Source organism: Magnolia sinica, chromosome 14 (genome assembly GCF_029962835.1).
Source record: "Magnolia sinica isolate HGM2019 chromosome 14, MsV1, whole genome shotgun sequence".
Taxonomy (NCBI): Eukaryota; Viridiplantae; Streptophyta; class Magnoliopsida; order Magnoliales; family Magnoliaceae; genus Magnolia; species Magnolia sinica.
In genome coordinates this window covers 907223-928904 of record NC_080586.1, presented here as the reverse complement: position 1 = coordinate 928904, position 21682 = coordinate 907223, and the positions used below count along the sequence as shown (strand labels likewise).

General features: G+C 39.6%; 2 protein-coding genes across 2 annotated transcripts; both read left to right on the top strand.

The window, feature by feature from the left end:
* Positions 1–2892: 2892 nt before the first annotated feature.
* Positions 2893–5246, top strand: LOC131225564 (germin-like protein 5-1). The gene is made up of 2 exons (XM_058221114.1): positions 2893–3064; positions 4540–5246. Exons 1-2 carry the CDS (start codon positions 2959–2961, stop codon positions 5082–5084), a joined length of 651 nt encoding a protein of 216 aa, XP_058077097.1. The 5' UTR covers positions 2893–2958; the 3' UTR covers positions 5085–5246.
* Positions 5247–13630: 8384 nt separating this feature from the next.
* On the top strand, positions 13631–18032 carry LOC131225353 (rhomboid-like protein 14, mitochondrial). Its single transcript, XM_058220879.1, has 2 exons — positions 13631–13932; positions 16931–18032. Exons 1-2 carry the CDS (start codon positions 13720–13722, stop codon positions 17708–17710), a joined length of 993 nt encoding a protein of 330 aa, XP_058076862.1. The 5' UTR covers positions 13631–13719; the 3' UTR covers positions 17711–18032.
* The last annotated feature ends 3650 nt before the right edge of the window (positions 18033–21682 follow it).

The window sequence follows — 21682 nt, the reverse complement described above, 5'->3', positions numbered from 1 at the left end:
AACGTGTCATTAATTGAATAAAATTCAGTGGAAGTAAATGGACGTGGATTGCATATCTCGGTTGGCACTATTGCGAGGCTTACCATTTAGAAAATTATAACAAAATTAGAAAATAAATTTAAATAAGAAAGAATTTAAAAAATGTATTTAATTTGAGACATGACGAAGGTTACTTGGTTTTAAATTGATTTGTTCCCTTTTGTATGATGTTGGTGGTGTAATAATAACACCTGACAATCAATTTTTGGGATATTCCTAAAATTTGTCTTGGTATACCAGTGCACTCGACTTGGAAGATCTGAACCATTATGGTATGCCTAACTTGAATATTGATCCAAATAAATCAAAAGAAATCTCCGTGGAGATTTGAAGTGAGAAAGAGAGCTGAAAGATTGAATTGATTATAAAATTTGAAACTAAAGAAATCATTTATATAAACTTCAAAGGTGGGCTCGAATAGATGTGTAAGTACTCTTGACAACAACCATGGCTGTTGGGTATTTTGGAATTTTTTTATTAGATTATTTTTAAATTTTAAAATAAATTATTGTTCTGATCAACCGTTGCAAAACAGAATACACATGCGTGCACACAACACCACAACACGTTGAATCTACAGCCTAATGTGCACGTACGTGTGTGGTTCATGGCATAAATTGTGGCCCATCCGTTTAGTAAACTATTTTAAAATATGAGTAAAAGATTAAGTAAATCTAGTGGACTGGAAACAACAGTGATTAAACTCCTGAAATTAAAAGCTTCTTGTGAGCTTTAGAAGTTTAGATCAAGTGGTAGACCAAGTGAAAGATGCCTTGTTTCAACACTAAGGTCTTGGCATCATCCCTAGTGGGGGTGGCTAGAAGGGAAGTGTGATCTGACAGTGGGGTGTACTAACAGCTAACAAAAAGAAGAAAAAAAAAAAAAAAGCTAATCAAGATGTTTTCACCCTATTCAGGTCTACCTAGCCTTATGAAGAAATCAGATGGCAAAATACATTACAGTGAGCCCTCCGAAGGTTTCAACAGTGGGCATCGTTATACCACCTGCTGATTGCATCCCGCCGTTGCCAAGATGGAATCAATCCTCACAGGGGACTTGCAAGCCTACCATCATGTGTGCTCTTATTTTAAGGTGGAGAGTGACTCAAATGAACCACAACACAAGAAGCAGTAGTTATAAAGACACTTATCATTAACAACCTTTCTTCTAGTGCCACTTTATTTCTCATTAAATCTTTTCTTTTCTATTTTTTTTTTTCAGTGGGTTAGCTTGTTAGTACACACCCATGTTAGTACACACACTCTTTGTTAGCCACCCCCGCCAGGATCGATACCAAGACCTCTAGTGTTGAAACGAAGCATCTTCACTCAGTCTGCCAGTTGACCCATGGATCTGGTGTTATTACTCTAAATCTTCTCATAAGGTCAAATAGACTATATGAAAAGAAAACGCAAATAGTATATTGATCAAAACGCAGAGACGTTCAATCCCCTCAGAGTGGTACTCTTGAGCCCTGGACATGCCTAATTTTGTGGCTCATGGCAACAAATGATCTGTCACAACGTATGGACGGTGTAGATGAAACAATACATTATCGTGGGCGCGAGTCCATCTTGGCGATAGCAGAAGTGTGGTCCACTTGAACTTTTGATCTGCCTCGTACACTTGGACATCCAACCGTACATAAGGTGAGTGTATAAAGGAAAAACGAAATATATGCTTTATCCAAGACTTGAGTGGGTCGCTGGAGGATTTTAACGGTGTTTCCTAACAAGTTGTTGTTCCATGTGGTGTAGCTTTGTTGAATTTTAGATGGGCCTGATTTCTGAGATCAAGTATTAAAATGATCCATGGCAAATGATGAACGGAGTGGATTTTATAGAAACATTGTGATGAATCCCACAGGTATTAATGTTGCCTCCATACGCAGATCACAGGAACCTTGTGCCGTATACTAGAGCGAAGAGCCGTAGCATTTCTCGCTCAAATCGAGCCGTCCAAATGGCAGGACACAAAGGTAAATACTTAGCATTTCAAAATCAGATCTGTTTAATGATCTTTATCTCCTCATTAATGAACATTTGTTTGTTTTCATTACGACCGTCCGTAAATATCCACCAACCCACCGCTTATGAAACGAAATCAATGTAACTTTTTAAAATAATATTCATCTAGATTGTGAGCCACGATTTGGACGGTTTGATTTGAATTATTTATCCGCTGATTTTACAATTTCGAGTGCCCGAGTATCAATCACCACAATCTGCGCGAGTACGAAAGTTTCTCTAAACTATTCCTTTTGCCATGAATGGATAACGGAAGCACATGTACGTCAGATACCGATGACCCCGAAATAACGGCGATGCGAGAGGCATGCCGGAAGCCGGTCAAAAGAGTAATTTTAATCTAGAGAGGTATTAGATACTCTAGCTGCGTATTCATATGCAGGCGCATAGAAATGGTACACGTGGCATATATTAACTTCTGGAAATCACAAAATCAGATCTGTTGAACAATCCTGACCGCTGATTAGCGAACACTGATTGTTTGAAGAATGACAATTGTTTTATTTTCATTTTTAACCGTCCAATAAATGTCCAGTAATCTAATGATAAGATAATCAGATAAGGGTAATATTTTGTTCATGATACATCCAAACTGTTATCCATAATTTGTACGGGTTAGTTTGAATTACTTGCATCCAACGTATGAAATTTCTCAGTAATTTATTAGTTCCTGCGTATCATCCATCACACTCGGCCAGAGTATCAAAAGCATTTCTTTTTTTTCTTTTTTTTTTAAATTTCTATTGCTTTGGATGCACGGCCGCTTTCATGACCCTTCACCAAAACTCTCCCCCTATAAATACATCCCTTCTCCGTTTTCCTCTTACCAACGTACACAAAACACCTCTCTCTCTCTCTCTCTCTCTCTCTCTCTCTCTCTCTCGTAGCAACCATGGAGACTGTAGTTAGCCTCCTTCTCATCCTTGCCATCATCTCCGGCACCGGTGCCGCAGATCCCGACATGCTCCAGGACATTTGCGTCGCTGATCGTACTGGAGGTGATCTTCTTTTCCTTTCTTTTCAGACTCTTCCTTCTCTTCTTCTTTTTTTCTTTTTTTTTGGGGGGGGAGGGTCTTTCTTCAAATATATAATTGTACGGATTAATTTTACAAAACCAACAAGACCCAAAAAAGAAAAACAGCTGTCCAAATTCCAAACAATATTCTGGGCATTTTTGGTTGCCACTTAAAAGTGAGTTCATCTCTGTTTTTTTGGTAGGCTGAACTCATTTTTAAGTGGCAGCCAAACATGCCCTGACTCCGTTTCGCAATAAATGTGACAGCCAAACAGTACCCTACCTAAAATTCTTTTGGTAATTAAGTCAAAGATGAAGATGGACGGATGGAATGTTTTTGTTGCTTAGGACCCAACCCAGCTCAGCCTACTTTATTAAAGTCATGGGTTATAAATGCCTGTAGGATAAACACGGTAGTGCACATGGTAGACCCGTCTCTTTGCAGTCATAATTTATCAATCCGAACCGTCCATTTAGTGGGCCTTCTCATGGATGGCCCACAAAAAAATGTACTTACCAGACCATCTTATCCACCTTATTTCTCACTTCACCAACCCAAAGGACGGCGTTCATCATTTATATTTTCAATCAAATGGATAGCATCATCCTATCTGTATTCCCTTCGAACCACTCTCCATCCCCAGTAGAGGAGTTAGATGGACGGTCTGGATTGACGCATAAGCCTTCCATCCTCTATTATATTGCAGTTTGCCGTATCAATCTCCCAATAGAGGTTTGCAATAGACGGTGTGGTTAGAATATCCTCTTGAAACTACGCCGCCAGCCGCGTATGAGACCTGGGCCATTCATCAGGTGGGCCCTACTTCCTTTGTACATCATACAAAAGAAAACCAGGCTCGTCTAATGATCACACGGTAGGCTGTCTCACAAGAAGCTGAACGGTGAAAAAAGAATTCTCAAATGTCTCAATTCAATGTAGGCGAGAATAACCCACCAGACGAGCAAACCATCATGAATGTGGGGTCCACCTGATGAATGGCTCATAGCTACATATGGGAAAATCCTTTTATAGTGCACCTGGGCAATACATGCGATTTCTGGCCTATGTATATGCATGATCTGGGCCCTCCATCAAGTGCGGCTCACATGAACATGCACTGACCGAAATGTTTGGCTGGTTCATTCATCAGGTGGGCCACCCATGTATGAAAAAATGGAGGGTTAAAAAAAAAAAAGAAGCTGAGATTTCCCTCTTGTACCTCTCTTCACGCAGCTCTTCTTATCATTACTTGTTTGTGAAAATTGTAAGGTTGGCGTTTGGTTGCACCAACTAATTTAAAAATATTGTCAAAACATCATGAAATTTAATGATCAATTGGTCTAATCTGGGGTAAGATATTAAGAAATTCATGATGTCTGGGACAGCCAAACACACCCAAAAAAAATAAAGACTCATAGAATCTGAACAAGTTTCAAAATATTGTTGTTGGCTCGCAGCGGTTAAGGTTAATGGATTCATCTGCAAAGACGCTGCGAAAGTGAATTCTTCGGATTTCTTCTTCGACGGACTCGCTAAGCCCGGTAGCACGAACAATACAATGGGATCTCTAGTAACAGTGGCCAATGTTGATAAGATCCCTGGCCTCAACACGCTCGGTGTGTCGCTAGCCCGGATCGACTATGCGCCGGGCGGCCTGAATCCACCTCACACACATCCAAGGGCTACTGAGATTGTGTTCGTTCTCGAAGGCCAATTGGACGTTGGGTTCATCACGACAGCCAATTCTCTCTTCTCGAAGACTATCAAGAAGGGTGAGATCTTCGTTTTCCCTAGGGGCCTAGTGCATTTCCAGAAGAACAACGGGGTTGTGCCGGCGGCGGTGATCGCTGCATTCAACAGTCAATTGCCTGGGACCCAGTCGATCGCTCTGACTCTGTTCACGGCGACTCCACCGGTCCCTGACAATGTGCTTACAAAGGCATTCCAGATTGGTACCAAGGAAGTTGAGAAGATCAAGACCCGGCTAGCACCGAAAAAATAGAGAGAGATTGTGTTTTACCGCCGGCATGTCAGATTCCGGCAGCCGGACAGCCAGTGTGTAGTTTGCTGATATGGATTTTGTACTTTTGCTTTTTGGAAAAATAATTTACATGTGTGTGGATCGTTATTATTAATCAATCATACCGATGTCATCATTTTACTATACGTGTTTGCTTATTTCTAGGCCATTTGATACTCTGCCAGCGTGTGATGGTTCATATGCATGCATTCGGGAATTGGATACTTTCCATCTCGCAACTCGGAGTAAAACCGTCCAGATCATGGGACCCACTAGAAATAGGTTATATATATATATTGTTGAATACATATTGTTGGCTATTTATCATTTTCACTGGGGACTATAACTCCAGAAGTTGGCCAATCAAGCACCAATTTCGTGAAATTTTCAGTTTATGATCCATATTGGAGCCAGGACATGGACGGTCGGATTTGAATTGCATGCATGGAAGGTGTACAATTGTTCAGTGCATGTGTCCAAATTGTGGTGTATCCAATCGATGTGATTTTGCTTGGGGGCACATGAACATGTGTTTTACCTAATAGACGGTCCAGATCGTTTGATTTAGCCGTCCAAGTGTCCCCACATAACTAGATCATTGGATCCATTTCTATAACCATTAATGATTTGTTGGGAGAAATAATCAGTTGATTAAAAGCTATGCTTGTGGGGAAGTGCGTTGGTTGAGAGAAATCACGGGCCCAAATAGGCTAACAGATTCTCCTTGTCTGCTTCTTTCCTCATTAATTACCCATCCTTTTCTCGCTTTTACTCAGCCATTTGATACACTGGTTGCATATGATGCTTGATATGCAAGCATATACGTATATGAATTCATATTAAACTAAATTGTAGAACCCACTATCGTAGATTTAGATTAGCCGTACAATCTTAATTGGATTTATTTAAAAAAAAAAAAAAAAAACTAAGACCGTCGAATATTTTTCATTTCTATGGGTCTAATGTCCAGCTATCTAATTGTTAGATAAACAGATAGGAGCAAGATTTCCTTCACTATACCTGGTACCCATAATTTGAAAGGTTTAGTTTCAATTAACTAAAATGCCACGTGTGCAATTTCTCAGTAATTTTGAACTGCCTGTGTATCATCTGTCATACTCTGCTAGAGTAGCAAAGTATTTTCTCTTAACTTTAATAGTCAGCAATCATGTATGGCTTAAACGATTAAAAATTGATTAATTAGATATTGGTATGGATAAGGAAAGTTATCTAACATTTTCTCACCTTCTGGGAAAAGGATCTGACACTGCTCTTTCTTTCCCAACCCCACGCGACCCTTGAATTCCACCCTCCTACCAGCTTTTTTTCTCACTTTTTTGGTAAGCTGTCTACTCTCCAGCTCAACTTGAAAACTCAGCTCCACGTGTGTCCTGTCACGTGCCAAACATTGCATACATGGACTGGCTGAGTCGTGGGCAAGATTCTATTAGTGTAGTTGGTTGTTGCATCTTTAGAATTTCAGAAATATAAGAGTTTCTTGTACACAACAAAGGATAGAAGAAAACGATAACAAAACGATTAGATCTATCGAATTCAAGGCTCGACTTGAACAGTCAATTTCTCAAGACAAATTTGTTGCCCCTTTTCTGAATTTTCCAGCAAGTGCAAACGAAGGAAATCTGCAAATTATCTTCAGGATATAATGAACTCTAAATCTGATTTTTAACACGAAAATTTGCACATTTAAGTGTTGAATATATCTCTGGTTTTGACACCGATATGCCTTAAGACGTTCAGAAAAAATTCAGCAAGAAATCAGATCGAGAGTAATTGCACAGAAGATGATATAATCTCAAGGATTAAGAGTATTCTCTTCTGAATTATAGTATCCAGGATTTATATTAATTGAAAGGTTATGAATTTCTTCTTGAAGAGGTGCTAAAGTGCCTCTTCAAGAAATTCATACTCATTCATAGTAAATAATTGTCTTTCATGAAAGGACATGACTATTTGTCCTATGACAGTTATTTCTGTACCCATTTAGATAGAAGCAGTTATCCAACAAGAAAAACTGTATCCACGTAAGTGACACATGGTATAGGTGCCACATGTACAATTATGTCACAATTACTCTCAATTAGCAAAAAAAGTAATAAAACATCAGGGTACTATGGCTCAAAAAATTGAACCGTGTGCCAAAAAAACTAAAGCTCTTATTGCTCCTTGCGACGATGCGAAGTGCCCCTAATAAAGTGCCAAAAAGCGCCCAAGCAGCCCTACAACCCATGCACGCGCAGGCGGTGCGAGGAGATTTGAACCCTGGTTGCATAAGCAAAAACCCCTTCTCTTACCGACTGGCTATACACACTATTTATGAAAAGTTTAAATAATTAATATATTTATTTACTTTCTAAAAATAACTTTTATTTTTGAAATTTATTTTTATTATAAAAAACACAACAGCATCTCTTTCAAATCTATCAATTTGAAGGAATGGACACCCATTGTAGTTCCTTTGGAAATGATTATTTATTTATTTTTATTTTTTAAGATTAAAAAACCATTATGAAGGAATTGAGTCATCAATTTTAATTGATGGCCCTTGAATTGATAAAGTTTTTAGTTGGCTTATACCCTACATATTTTATTTATTTATTTTTATTTTTATTTTATTTTTTACACACGCACACACACCACCACACACTCACACAATAGTGGGATTTCACCACCTATGGGTACTCGAATCCTTGACCCGGTGTTGAAACTCTTGAGAGTTTACCACTGGAGCAAGAGTAAGGACTCTTACACCCTACATCATTAATTAGTTAGTTCTTGATTGACCAGTAGAAAGATCAAGTATGGACCTTAAAGAATGTTGTTGAAATGTAAGCAAAAAAATATCTAAAAATCATGAGCCAATAATAAGCTAAAACCCCACCCTTGGTTAGATGGATTAAGCTCCCAGATGGATAATCAATGTCGGGATGAGACATTGACAATGCTACCTTCTATTCTTCTTTTTTTTTCAAAATAATGTGTTCCTCAGTCTATTCAACCTTTGTGACAAACTCCTTAGTGCGTTATTCTTATGATGTAACGTCCAACGTATAGCCCTCTCCAATTTACACAGAGCATGGAAAACCCAACCCTAGAATACTTTACCCTTTGTAGATAATATTTGAATAGAATTAATCAATAATAAATTGAGACCATGCATTTGATTAGATGAGTCAAGATCATAGATTGATAATTAATATCTGGATAGAGCACAAATGATATTTCTCTTTTTGAAATAGTTCATACTACTCGATTGATTTAACTAGTGTGTTATCCTCAAGATACCAGGATACCATGCTTAGTGTACACTCTTCTCAAACTTACACAGGCCAAAGAGATCACTAGATCCTTCCTAATCTCCAAGAAAGGAGAAAGGATATTCAACTAAAACAGGAAGGGAGGATTTTTTTTTTTATTTTTTTGGTTGACTATTGTGTCGAAATCCTTACTGAAAGGGGGAAAAAACTATTTATCAAAGAGAAGAGTCAACCTCACAAGGATGAGTGTGCCCAATAATTAAGAGATCTTTGTTATGGTAGAAACAATCAAAAGAAAATTAGTTACATTCGATAATTACAAGTGGTTAAAAAAAAAAAGAATAAGCAAAACCAAGCTTAATTACATGCTGATCCATGGCTCAAGTGGGAGACTGAGTGAAACATAGCTCATTTCCCTGAGGTCTTGGTATCGATTCCCCAGAGGGGGTGACTAACAGAGAAGTGTGAACTGCGAACTGCCAGTGAGTGTACTAACAAGCTTAGCAAGCTAACAAAAACAAAAACAAAAAAAAAAAAAAAAAAAAAAAAAACAAGCTTAATTGTTTTTCAAGACTATTTTTCCATCAAGACAATCTCGAGTGCATGTATGGGTGAGTGCATAGTAATGCACCAATTTAAAAGGCTTTAAAGATAAATATTTTATAAAAGTATATTTTTCCATCTCATGAGGATCCGGAGTTTTACACTTGAAAATACTAAAATACAGCATCATATATGAATATATTTATTTTTGCTTCTTCTTCCTTTTCTTCATTCTTTTTAAAATACACCGGCAAAAAAGACAGGATCATAGTGAAATGAGTCGTACTGAGTCTAGTGATTACTTGTCTGAGTTAGGGTGAATTTGAATAGGTATAATGCTGAACTATGTAAATTTATTTTATTTTGAGTACGTTTATTTTCTTCACCATATCATGTTCATTTCTTACAAGTACGACCAACACCTAGTCTTAAAACCAGCTTAGGGATGAGGTCTGGTAGCCCAGCTAGCATGCATTCCTCACAGCACCACTATTGCAGTGTGTTGAACGCACCACCTAACCCGTGAATGAAGTGGCCCACCAGCATACACGAAATAAGACACATGTCCAAGCAATCTTCAGGTGGGCCACACTTGTATGCGAGCAAGCTGACCCTTGTGGTGTGGCCACACCTTGTGCACTCAGTCCCATCTTCTTTCCAATTTGTCAGGTGTTGCTTGTAAAGGTGAGTACAGCATCACGGGAACAGTGCCAAGTCATGATGGGTAATCCACATCAAGTGGGTACCACTTGAAGGATAGTCTACATCAAAGATACTACTCACATGATGGGTGGTGGACATTGAAGGTGGGTCCATACGATGGACGGTTGACATCAAAGGTGTGCACCCCTGGTGAACAATCCATGTTTAAGGTGGAGCCTCACATGATGAATGGTCTACATCAAGGTAGGCCTTCAAAATGGAGAGAGTAGGCCTTACATGATGAATGACCCGCGTCAAAGTATGGCCCCGAATTATTGATGATCCACATCTAAGGTCTCAAATGTGGACGGCCCATATCCAAAGTGACCCAATATGATGGATAATCCACATAAGTGTGGTCTACAAGATGAATGGTGGACATCAAAAGTGGGCCCTAACGATGGATGATCCAAATATTTTTATTTTCAATTATAGGTATCCAAACACAATAATGCTTCCAATTTAATTCCATTTGCAATGTGATTTGGATTCAAATATATTTCAATTACAGCTACATTACATACAGACAGAGGAAAAAGAAAAGAATACAATTTTTTTTACTGCAATATCTAGGCCGTTAACAGGTTCACGTTGCAAAGGAGAGGATGGTTCCATCAGAGATCGGTCGAAGCTTGAGCCACATCCGACCAAACCATAAACCAATGAAGGCTTAAAAGCTTCAATCGCTAGGCCTGTGCCCGCTTCTTAATGGGAAGCCCCGAAAGCCCAATAGGACGGCCAGACCCGAATGTCACGATAAATCGGACTCGGACAGAATCAAGAGGCATCGAAAGGGACGCGGGTTGCGTCCTACCCCAGGGCTCTGTGGGACCCAACATGATGTAGATCATTTTAAGGTATGATACAAAAAATGATGCAGGTCCAGGTCTTAAGTGGATCACAAAGTGAAGATTGAACGTACACCATTAAAAACTTATTGGGAGCTGGAGAAGTTTCGGATCAAGCTGATAATTGTTTTTTCACTTCATCCATGTCTGCATGACCTTATTAATAGCTTGGATGGTAAAAAAACATCACGGTGGCCCTTAGAAAGGTTTCAACGGTGGATATCATTATCGCTGTAACTTCTTTTGATGTGATCCACTGGAGCTCTATATCTGCTTCAGTTTTTTTATTTATACTTAAAATGATCTGAGAAAAGCTATTAACGGCCTGGATAAAACAATTACATCACGGTGGGCCGTAGGACGCAATCCGCGTCCCATCGAAAGATAGATTAACCGAAACTTCTAGACAGCCTTTGCCTTGTAGACTAAGAAAGACATCTCTCTGTCAAATTACCAAAATCTCCCTCCATTAAAATAAAATGACTAAAAGCTGCTCGAATATCAGCAACCAGCGTATTGCCTAAACGGGTTTGCAACAATGCATCCCGATGTATAGAAATAAGAAACGTCGGGACTATAGCCGTTGGATCAGTGTCATATTCGGAGATCCGAACTGTTTGCTCTGATCAACTGAATAAAAAATCTTTAAGATAGAAAAATTTTAGACTTTTGAATCAATGGCTAAAAAACAAGCATCAAGAAGACGGTCTATATTCAACAGAAACGAGTTGGATAGTAAAAGTGATTAAGTATTCAAATAGGAAGGATCCACCATCGATGGTGAGGCCCATCTTATAAACGTTCTGGATCACCGAACATGATCCCAGATCGAACGAATATAGTCCCCGCGTATCCAATTGCAAAACATCCGGACGTATTCTAGCAAACCACCATCCGTTTATTCAGTAACGTCCCTGTTGAAGAATATAAGATCTGTGGACCCAATCACATGAATCTCAACTCACCATCTGATGATCTACAACGTTCCTCCAATGGACCCCACGCTGAACAATCCCATCTATGCAATTTTAATACAAATTGACGGCTAAAAGAAGGGGACAAAAGGCTCAACGGTTGGACAGCTGAATTGGCTTGGATTGGCATCTCTGTCCATCAGCCTATTAAATTAACGAAACGGTAGGGAAAGGAATTCCTACCGTTGAAACCTTTTTAGGCTCCCACTTAATGTTTAAATGCCATCCAAACCGTTTATAAGGTCTTTTTTTTTGGGATAAAGTAAAAAACGACGGAAAAAAATTAGATAGATACAGAACTTTTGTGGCCATGTAAATATTTAAACGGTGGTTACTAAATTCCCACCTTTTCCTCTCGTGTGGCCCGCTTGAGTTTTGAGTCATTTTTACTCGCATGTCTTAAAATAGGACCTAAAAACGGATTCACGAGTTGAATTTATCACAAAGATCGCAGTGAGCCCCACCCAAAATCCTTTCGCAGAACCTCCCGAACCGAGTTAGGAGGAGTACGGGTACTACAGAAACGGATTGGCTACTCCCCCACCACCAGCCCCGTTGCTGGTAGTCGGTGCTCTGTGGGCCCCACCATGATGTATGTGTTTCATCCATTCCGTCCATCCATTTTTACAGATCATTTTATGGCTTTATTTCAAAAGTGAGAGGGGTATAAATCTCAGGTGGTCCACACCATATGAAAAAAAATAGTGAATGGATATCGACCATTAAAATCCTCCTAAGGCCCACTGTACTGTTTATTTGACATCCAATATGTTGATTAGGTTATACAGGCCCAGATGAAGGTAAAAAATCAGCTTAATCCAAAACTTTTATGGTCCCAAAATGTTTTTAATGGCGGTGCTCATTCAACACTGTTTCCTATAATGTGGTCTAATTGAGATTGGGATATACCTTATTTTTGGTCTCATAAAATAAAATGATCTTTTAAAATAGATGGACGGCATGGATGAAACACAGACATCATGGTAGAGCCCACAGAGAACCGACAGTCAATCTGTTTCCGGTACTAATGGATCCTACGACGCGGGAACTATTGGATCCGACCCGATGGACGCTGAAGTTCCTGCTCTGGGAACCTATGTGGGCCCACCATGACGTTTTTGATAAATCCAATACTTCTATCCTTTTTTGGAGCTTATTTTAGGACAAGAGGCTAAAAATAAGCTGGATCTAAGACTCAAGTGAGCCGCAGTGAAGGAAAAGGTGGGCAGGGAAATTCCTACCGTTGAAACATTTCTGATAGTGATGCTTATATCCCATCCATACAACTCATAACGTCATTCCTACCGGGATGAACTTAAAAAAAAATACCTGCATGATTCAAAACTTATGTGGCCCACGAATATTTCGACTACGGACATTCAATTCTCCTCTTTCGCCCACTTGAGTCTTGGATCTGGATATTTTTAGCCTTTTGTCTTAAAATGAACTCAAAAAACGGATGGGACGGGTGGGTTTATTAAAAACACCATGGTCGCCCATATAAATTCCCGGAACTTCATGTGAAAGCCTTTAGCAGGAATCCGCATCCCGACCCCATGACGGAAACGGATTGGCTGCTCCCCCTGCCACCAGCCAACGGCTGGTAGTCGGTGCTCCGTGGGCTCATCATGTTGTACGTGTTCATCATGTTTTATGTGTTTTATCTATTCCGTTCATATATTTTTCTAGTTTAATTTATGATAATAAAAAAAATGAGGTATATCCTATTCTCAAGTGGATCACATTATAAGAAATAGTATTGAAAGAACTTTGATCGTTAAAAACTTTTTGGTGGTCATAAAAGTATTGGATCAAGTTGATCTTTGTTTTTTCCCTTAATATGGGTTTGTATGACCTAATCAACAGATTGGATGCCAAATAAACAGTGGGCCTTAGGAGGATTTTAATGATGGATATCCAATCACTATCATTTTCCTGTGGTGTGGTCCACCTGAGATTTGTATCCCCTCATTTTTTAAATGGAAACCTAAAATAATATTTAAAAATGGATGAATGTAATGGATGAAACACATACATCATGGTGGGCCACACAGCACCGACCACCAGCGCCGGGGCTGGTGTCAGGGGGAGTAGCCAATCCGTTTCCCGCGAGCGGTAGAAGGATATTTTGGTCATTTAAAAGGAGATTACCGCAACCGACCTGGATTTATATAATACTCGTTCTCGTTTGATTCGATCTCTGAAAAAAAAAAAAGCGAAAAAACCAGAATCGTCTCTGCGACGGTCTTGAATTCGAGAGGTGAAAAGAGATTAGATGGAGGGAGATGGAAGAAGGAGATTGTCGAGGGGAATGCTTCCTATTCTAGGGCTTCACGTGGTGAACGAGTATTACAGATTGGAGAGAAAGCCTCCCGTGACAGCAGGCCTTCTCCTCGCAAATACCCTCATCTATTTGAGGCCTGGTTTTCTCAATAATTACCTCCCTACCCTCAACCAGGTCTGGTTCAACCCCAATCTCATCGTCAAGGTAAATTTTCATCTCCCCTCCTCTCTCTCTTAAATGCTCTTTTATTTGGTTTTGTTCCCCCCCCCCCCTATTTCTGAAAGAATAGGGTTTTATTTGCTATTTTGATATAATCGTTTGGATGCCTGTGAAGTCCTTAAGCTGTAAAGGGATTACAGGTAATCTGATTACAGGGGCTGTTTCGTTGTATGTACTTGCCTGTAAAGCCTTTACTGGCTGTAAACAGATTACAGCTTTTAGCTATAATCTGAAGCCTAGTAAAAATTTCAGATTAAAGGTAAAGTCTTTACAGCTTAAAAAGCATTATACATGTTAGAACACAATGGTTAATATATACTCATGATATGTGGAGCTCACCGTAACGTGTATGGTACATCCAATCTATCGATCATGTACTTCCCTTGATGCTCTCCTGTGGGCCTAAAAAAACAGCTCGTCCATTGTCAAATGGACCACACGAGGGAAGGATGGGGTGTTCACCATTAGAAACTTCTAGATTGCATTTGGGGCCCACTGTGATAGTTGGAAGACATCCAATCCATTTAGTGTGTGAATGCTTTAATGCTCTCTTAAGGCCCTAAAAAAAATAAAAATCAAGTCCTTATGTGATTTGCGGATTTTGGAAGGTTCACCGCCCAAGCTCTATTGGTATGAATACCTACTTTATTCATTGTAAACACTTTACAGGCTACCCAAACACACAATCTGTTTACCTGTAAACAGATTACCACTTAAAAGCCAAACGGAATATCATGTAAACCGATTACACCTGAAACTTACAACTAAAAAAATTACAAGCATCCAAACGACCCCTAATTGTCGAAACCCATTTCTTCTTTGCTTTTGAATTTGATGGTGGAGAAATGGGTTTTGGGCATTCCACGCATATTTGTTCTTTTCAAGGGTGAGAAATGGGTTTTGGGAATTTCACTCATATCTGTCCTTAGAGGGTGGCAAATGGGTTTGTGGGTATTTTGCAAATAACTTACCTATTGATTGATGGTTGGTGTTGGAGAAATGGGTTTTTGGGTAATTCCTTGCATTTCTGGTTGTATATACTTTTCCAATTTTTACAAGTTTTTAAGTGTCATTAGGTGTCTTATTTAGATTCAATATTCTTTTCTTCCTCCTCTTACAACTCTTTAGGATTAAGTTGAGTTAATTTAGGAAGGAAAGAATGGGCGAATATACCATTTCCATATGTACATTGACCAAGAATTGCATTGCTTAGGATTGTTAAAAAGGGCAAGGGCAAGGCCCAAAACGATGTAGGTGGAGGTAGTAAGAAATGATTTTATAAACTATGGTTAAACTTTGGGGTTGTTTGGATGCCTGTAAATGGGGCAAGTTGTAAATAGGGAAATCATTTGCACTCTACGTTTGGATGACCTTTTTTGCATGTAAATCATTTACAGCAGCATCTACCTGGCAAAAAGGTGGGATGTCATTTAGGGGGCGTTTGGATCTTCATTTTCTTAAGATAAACTACTCATTCCAGAAGTAGCTTATCTTAGTTTCTACTTATTAAGAAAAGTATGTTTGGCAAACAACATAGTTATCAAGTTCTCCTCTCTTTCGTCTCTCCTGATGCCTCTCTTCAGCAACTTATGAAAAGTAGAAAAGCTTTAAAAAATTAACTGAAGTGTTTATGTACTTTTTAAGTAAAAAAATTACTTACAACTAATGATAAACCAAACTTATCTGAAATAAGTCACTTATCTACTGCTGTAAGTAGAAAAAGTAACTTATTTGGTGGTATCCAAACAGGCACTTACAGGCTTTCCATTTACAGGACTTCAATAATTTACAGGCTATCCAAAGACAGACAATCATTCACAGCTTACAGCCAAACAGGACAGGCTGTACATGGTTTACACCTGTAAATCATTTACCACTTAAACCATTTACAAGCATCCAAATGACCCCTGAGGATATGGTACTTAATAGATTGGAGTGGCCACATAGGATTCGTGTAGATAGCCCCAATTAGTTGGGATGAGGCTTAGATGATGCTGGCATATGGATGAAGACTAGGCTTTGTCACAAGTTTTTTTTTTTTTTTTCATTTATCAAAAGAATGGTTTGTTTTATTCTTGAGATTTGAGACGATTTTATGGGTGGGAGTCTCTTCTAGAAATCCTAGGGAAGAGATTTCCTTAGGGGTCGTTTGGATGCCTGTAAGTTTTTAAGTTGTAAGTCACTTTCACCGAAAATGACTTTCAGCTGTAAGTCACTTTACTGGGAAGTGACTTCTTGCCCCCAGCCCCATGAAGTTTCCTGGCAGTTTTGCCTGTGACATGCAGGTGAATTTCCTCCCCCAAACACCACCTGAAAATGGCCTACCTGTTAGTCATTTCTCACTGACAGAACTTACAGGCATCCAAACAACGCCTTAGATTTTTGGGTGGTGCGACTCACATAGTTATTCCTTTTCAATTTATTTATTTGTTTTTCTGCTGCGGTTGGAGTGATTGAGAGGTGTTAGAGCATTATATATAGAGGTGTAACTCGCTTAGTTAATTCCTTTTGGATTTATTTCTTTGTTTTTATGCTTCAGTTGGAATGATTGAGAGGTGTTAGAGCATATAGAGGTGTCAATTAATCTTCTATTGTATACGTATTCAAATCTTCTACACAAAGTTCATGTTATCTTATTGCTTCTTCATAGTTTTCAAAAGTACTGTAACCAAATGGGATTTTTATACCCCGAAACAAAGAAAATCTGAGTGGTAACAAAAGATTTTGTGTTTCCACCTTCTTTTAACCTGCTGATTTTATGGAAATACCTACTTGGCCGATTTTTCAATTTTTAAAACATGATGCTTGGTTCCCTGCCAAACAAAGAGATTTAAAAAGTTCACTTATATATTGCCCTTCAATAACATAACATCATTTGTTGCCTTGCTGTTGTGAACATTTCTATTAGTCACCCTCTCCTTAAACATTGCATCTTTCTGTGCACCGCTAACCTGCTCATGATGGTTTGTTTTTGCTTGAGCAGAACAGGGATCTCAAGCGCTTCTTCTTATCAGCTTTCTACCACATGAATGACTCCCACCTTGTCTATAACATGCTGTCACTTCTGTGGAAAGGGATCCAGTTGGAGACTTCTATGGGTAGCATTGAGTTTGCGACTATGATAGCAGAATTAGTCGCCATGTCCCAAGGTATCACATTACTCCTCGCGAAGTCTCTACTCCTCTTCGATTATGACAGAGCCTACTACTACGAACATGCTGTTGGATTCTCTGGTGTCCTCTTTGCCATGAAAGTTGTTCTCAATTACCGTTCCAATGACTATACATACGTGCATGGACTGATAGTCCCTGCACGTCATGCTGCCTGGGCTGAATTGATTCTCATTCAATTATTTGTGCCGGGTGTGTCCTTCCTTGGCCACCTTGGTGGGATACTTGCCGGCCTCCTCTACCTTCGTTTGAGGCGTTCCTACACGGGCGCTGACCCAGTGACGACCGTTGTAGGAAATATTGTCGGGCTTCTGAGCTGGCCTCTGAAGTTTGTCCGTGATTTGTTTCGGTACCGTCGGAGGCGGATTTCCGGCAGGGGCACCATTGGAGGAAGACAAACTGGGAGGAATGTGCCTGATACGTGGAGATGCACAGCTTGCACTTTTGATAATTCTGGGCTGCTAAGCGTCTGCGAAATGTGTGGGACAGAGAGGGAGGGTGATGGGTTGTCATCCATTCAGCCCTCAAATCGGCCTCGTGACCTTTCCTTGGAAGAATTGCGTCGCCGGAGACTAGAAAGGTTCGGTAGATGATTCTGCAGCTTGTGTTTTTTTTGGTGTGGGAGGGTTGGATGGATGATGAACTAATACTAGGGTGATAGCAGCTATCCTCCATGGTTTTGTTTCTGGATTCCAACTCATAATGGTGTTCCACGGCCAAGCAATTGGGATCTCAGATCCCAAAGAAACCTCAGAAAGGTTTCAAAATATGATTAAATGGTGAAAGACGTAGCAAGGGATTGTGGTGGCAGGGGCTTCTGATTTTGCTGTTGTATGAACTGATGTGTACATCATCAATCATTCTTTGTAATTTTCGGTAGTTGAACGAACATACAATCCCAATTTCTGCTTCGAATTCCCATTCTCATTTCAAACCTCTCCATGCTCCATTGATAGACACCTAAAAATTGAGTTCATTTCATTTTAGTTAATTGTGATTACGTATTAGAGATCATATTTCTTTTCCAGGAGATTAAAAATAATCTTGACAACCAATAATCATCATCTTATACGTGCAATGAACTAAAATGAGATGAACTCATTCGCCATCCGCTGAACAGGCCCTTATTAGCTTTTCTACAACCCCACTCCATTTAGGGGGGGTATGGTTTTTTTTTTTTAAACACGCACACACGCCCCACACAGGCACGCCGTGGGATTTCACCACTGGTGGGTACTCGAACCCTTGACCCGGTGTTGAAACTCCTGGGAGTCTACCACCCGGGTAAGAGTAAGGACCCCACTCCATTCAGGGGGGTTTGGTTGCTGCTTCTTCTTCTTCTTATTATTATTATTTTAATTCTCAGCATAGTAATTCCCTAGTGTGTGGTTTAGTTTACACCCATTGGATGGTTTTACATTCCCTAGGAATTCTATTTCTCAACTATTACTCACACAGCTTTTAGTTGGGGAATGAAAACCCGAGGAATTAAAACATATGCTTAAGACTTTTCCCAGCTTTCCTTGGAAAACAGTGTATAAAATAAACAAAATTCAATCATTTTCCATGAATTACTATTGTAACTCTTTATTTCTTGTATTTTGAAATGCATTGGAATCCAAATTAAAATCACACTGGAATCAAAGTGATTTGGAATCTTCAATTGTATTTGGCAACTTGGAGATTTGTGATTTGTCTTTGGCGACCTAAATTTTAGATAGGATGAATTTTGTAATATATTCACAGTTACTTAAATTTAATTAAGTGAATTATCTTCAATATCCTAAGGGTATGTTTGGATTTTTGGTTTCTACCCCAATGTATACATTTAAAGTACCATACAAAATTGGTGCATTGAAGGTTTGGTATGATACTCTTTGGATAGGAGTGAGGCGTACCCCATTTGACCCCTACACACGTTTGGGTGTAAGCCCAACGGATGGATGGTATTTCCTGCATCTTACGTGAGGCGCACCCACTCCAAAAAGCGGCCTCATCCGAGACCGGACACTGCCCTTGTCATAGGTCCTCCCACATTGATGTATGTATTTTTATATCCAACTCTATCATCCGTTTGTCCAAAAAGCGGCCTCATCCGAGACCGCACACTGCCCTTGTCATGGGTCCCACATGGATGTATGTATTTTTATATCCAACTCTATCATCAGTTACATGAGCCCAAAAATGAAGCAGATCCAAATATCAGGTGGAGAATACTAGAGGAAATAGTGGTGATTGAAAGCCTCACCATTAAAAACTTCCAAAGGGCCATCCTAATGTTTCCGTAATGTCCAACCTCTTGATAAGATCATATAAAACTGGACTCTCGACCAAAAAACGAGATTGACAATTGAGCGAGAAAAATTCACTCTGTCCATGTGTTTCTCAATATCCCAATAGTACCAGAGCAATCTAATCAGGCTCATCCAGAACTCACGTGGCCATAACAATATAAACAGCAGAGATTGAACGCCTCCCATTGAAAATTTTGTGGGGGCCTAATTGATTTATAACAGGATAGTATTTGTTCTTACAAATTATCTGAGTGGTAATAATCCTATAAACGGTTTGGATGGCATATAAACATCAAGGACGACTGCAAGAAGGTGGATGTTTCCATTTTCACTAACCTCTTGTGGTGTGGGCTACCTGAGTTTTGGATTAACCTGATTTCTGATCTCCTCCTATTGTGATATTCAGAAATCAATCAGCAGAGTGGATTTGTCATTGACGCATCTCTGCAAACCCACACAGCTTCCAACCACAGGAATTTGGTGTGAATGAATGCCCCAAAGCATCCAAAACATAGGATGTAATTGTAAAATGTAAGATGGGCCTGGATGAATGCTGCAAACGGTCAGCTGTACACAGTACAACCTCTATCGATTCTTGCATACGAATGGGCCACTTCCCATCAGCTATGCAGTTGTAGAAGATGGGCAAATAAAAGGAAATAATCCCATCAGCTATGCAGTTGTAGAAGATGAGTAAATAAAAGGAAATAATCCCATCAGCTATGCAGTTGTAGAAGATGGGTAAATAAAAGGAAATAATATGCAGAGTAAACATTCGGACTGTGGACATGGGTTATATCCATCTCCATGCCCAAATATCTTCATCTGCTGACTGCCATTGGAACCATTCTCTTAATAAGCAAAAGTCTCCCTAGAAGAAAGAAAGAAATAATAATAATAATAATAATAATAAAAGCATTCCTGATCAGCAGTAACACCCAAAAAGAAATCTGATAGACATTCGGATGGTTATGACCATCATGGGCTGCCAAGCTGTTGTAAGGAACATGAGTTGAAACAATGGAGGATGGGTTCCCTGCGGTTATCCACTTATCTCAATCACTGTAAATGACTAAAAGATAATGCAATATTCCTTGTGTTCCTATTCACTCGCGGCCACAACAGTTTTCTGGTCACAACAGCACTAACGCCTACACAGACAGCATTCCTAGTTCTTCTCATAATAGCACAAGGAGGAACAAATCATATCTCTGAATCAATCGGCAAGGTAGGATCCTCGCTCTTGCTCGGGTGGTAGACTCCCGGGAGTTTCAACACCCGGTCAAGGGTTTGAGTATCCATAGGTGGTGAAAGCCCACTACGGCGTGAGTGTGTGGGGGTGTGTGTGCGTGTTAAAAAAATAATAATAAAAAAAAATCGGCAAGGTAGTAATTGGCTCCATGTACCCCTGGACTATCATTACAGTCATTTCAAAATATTTCCGAATCCGGGTGTAATCAGCCCCGGATTGCGCCATCTTGCAGGCCCATTACTTCCGAAACCTTGAAACGACAGTCGAGGGAGGGATTACATCATAATTCCACTGTATCCAAACCCTGTTGTGCAGTAATAAGGACAACATTCCTATACATTACAGCGGAAATAGAAAATCCAAACACCACCTAAAATGGTGTACATGTGTAACATTTAATATAATCATTGTAATAAAGTCCATTTAAGACCATTCAAATATATACTTCAGCTAAAATGAGGTAATTCCAAGCCTCAGGTGATCAAAACCTCATATGTTCAAAGATGATGGAAGCTATCCATTCCAATGTGTATATATTTTGAGGTCTAAACCCATATACCCACTACAAGAAAAGGGGTCTTTGTTGACGTTTGGGGGCAACCCTTTGCCGGCGCTAGGTAAACTCGGGCGCTGGCAAAGGGTCCCCATAAATAGAAAAAAAAAAAAGAAACACCCTACGTCCCATCTCTCCCCACCCCCAACTCTCTCCCTGACTCCCTGCCCCTTAATCTAGCTGAACTCTCTCTCTCTCTGCAATTAGACTTGGTATTCTGGTCGTTTTTTCTTGCACTTTGTTCATTAGGAGATGCTTCATTTCTCATCTAATTCAACATGATGATGGTATATTAGTAGGCGGCAGCGGGGCTAGGCCCAAGATAGAGGAGGTGGACTAAGGTGCAATCCATCACTAGTATCTTTTCGTTTCTGTTTCTACTTCTAAAACATTGGAATGTTCTAGATTTGGGTTATGATTTTGATTATATGCATGATGGCCATATACTACCTCCTATTATATTTAA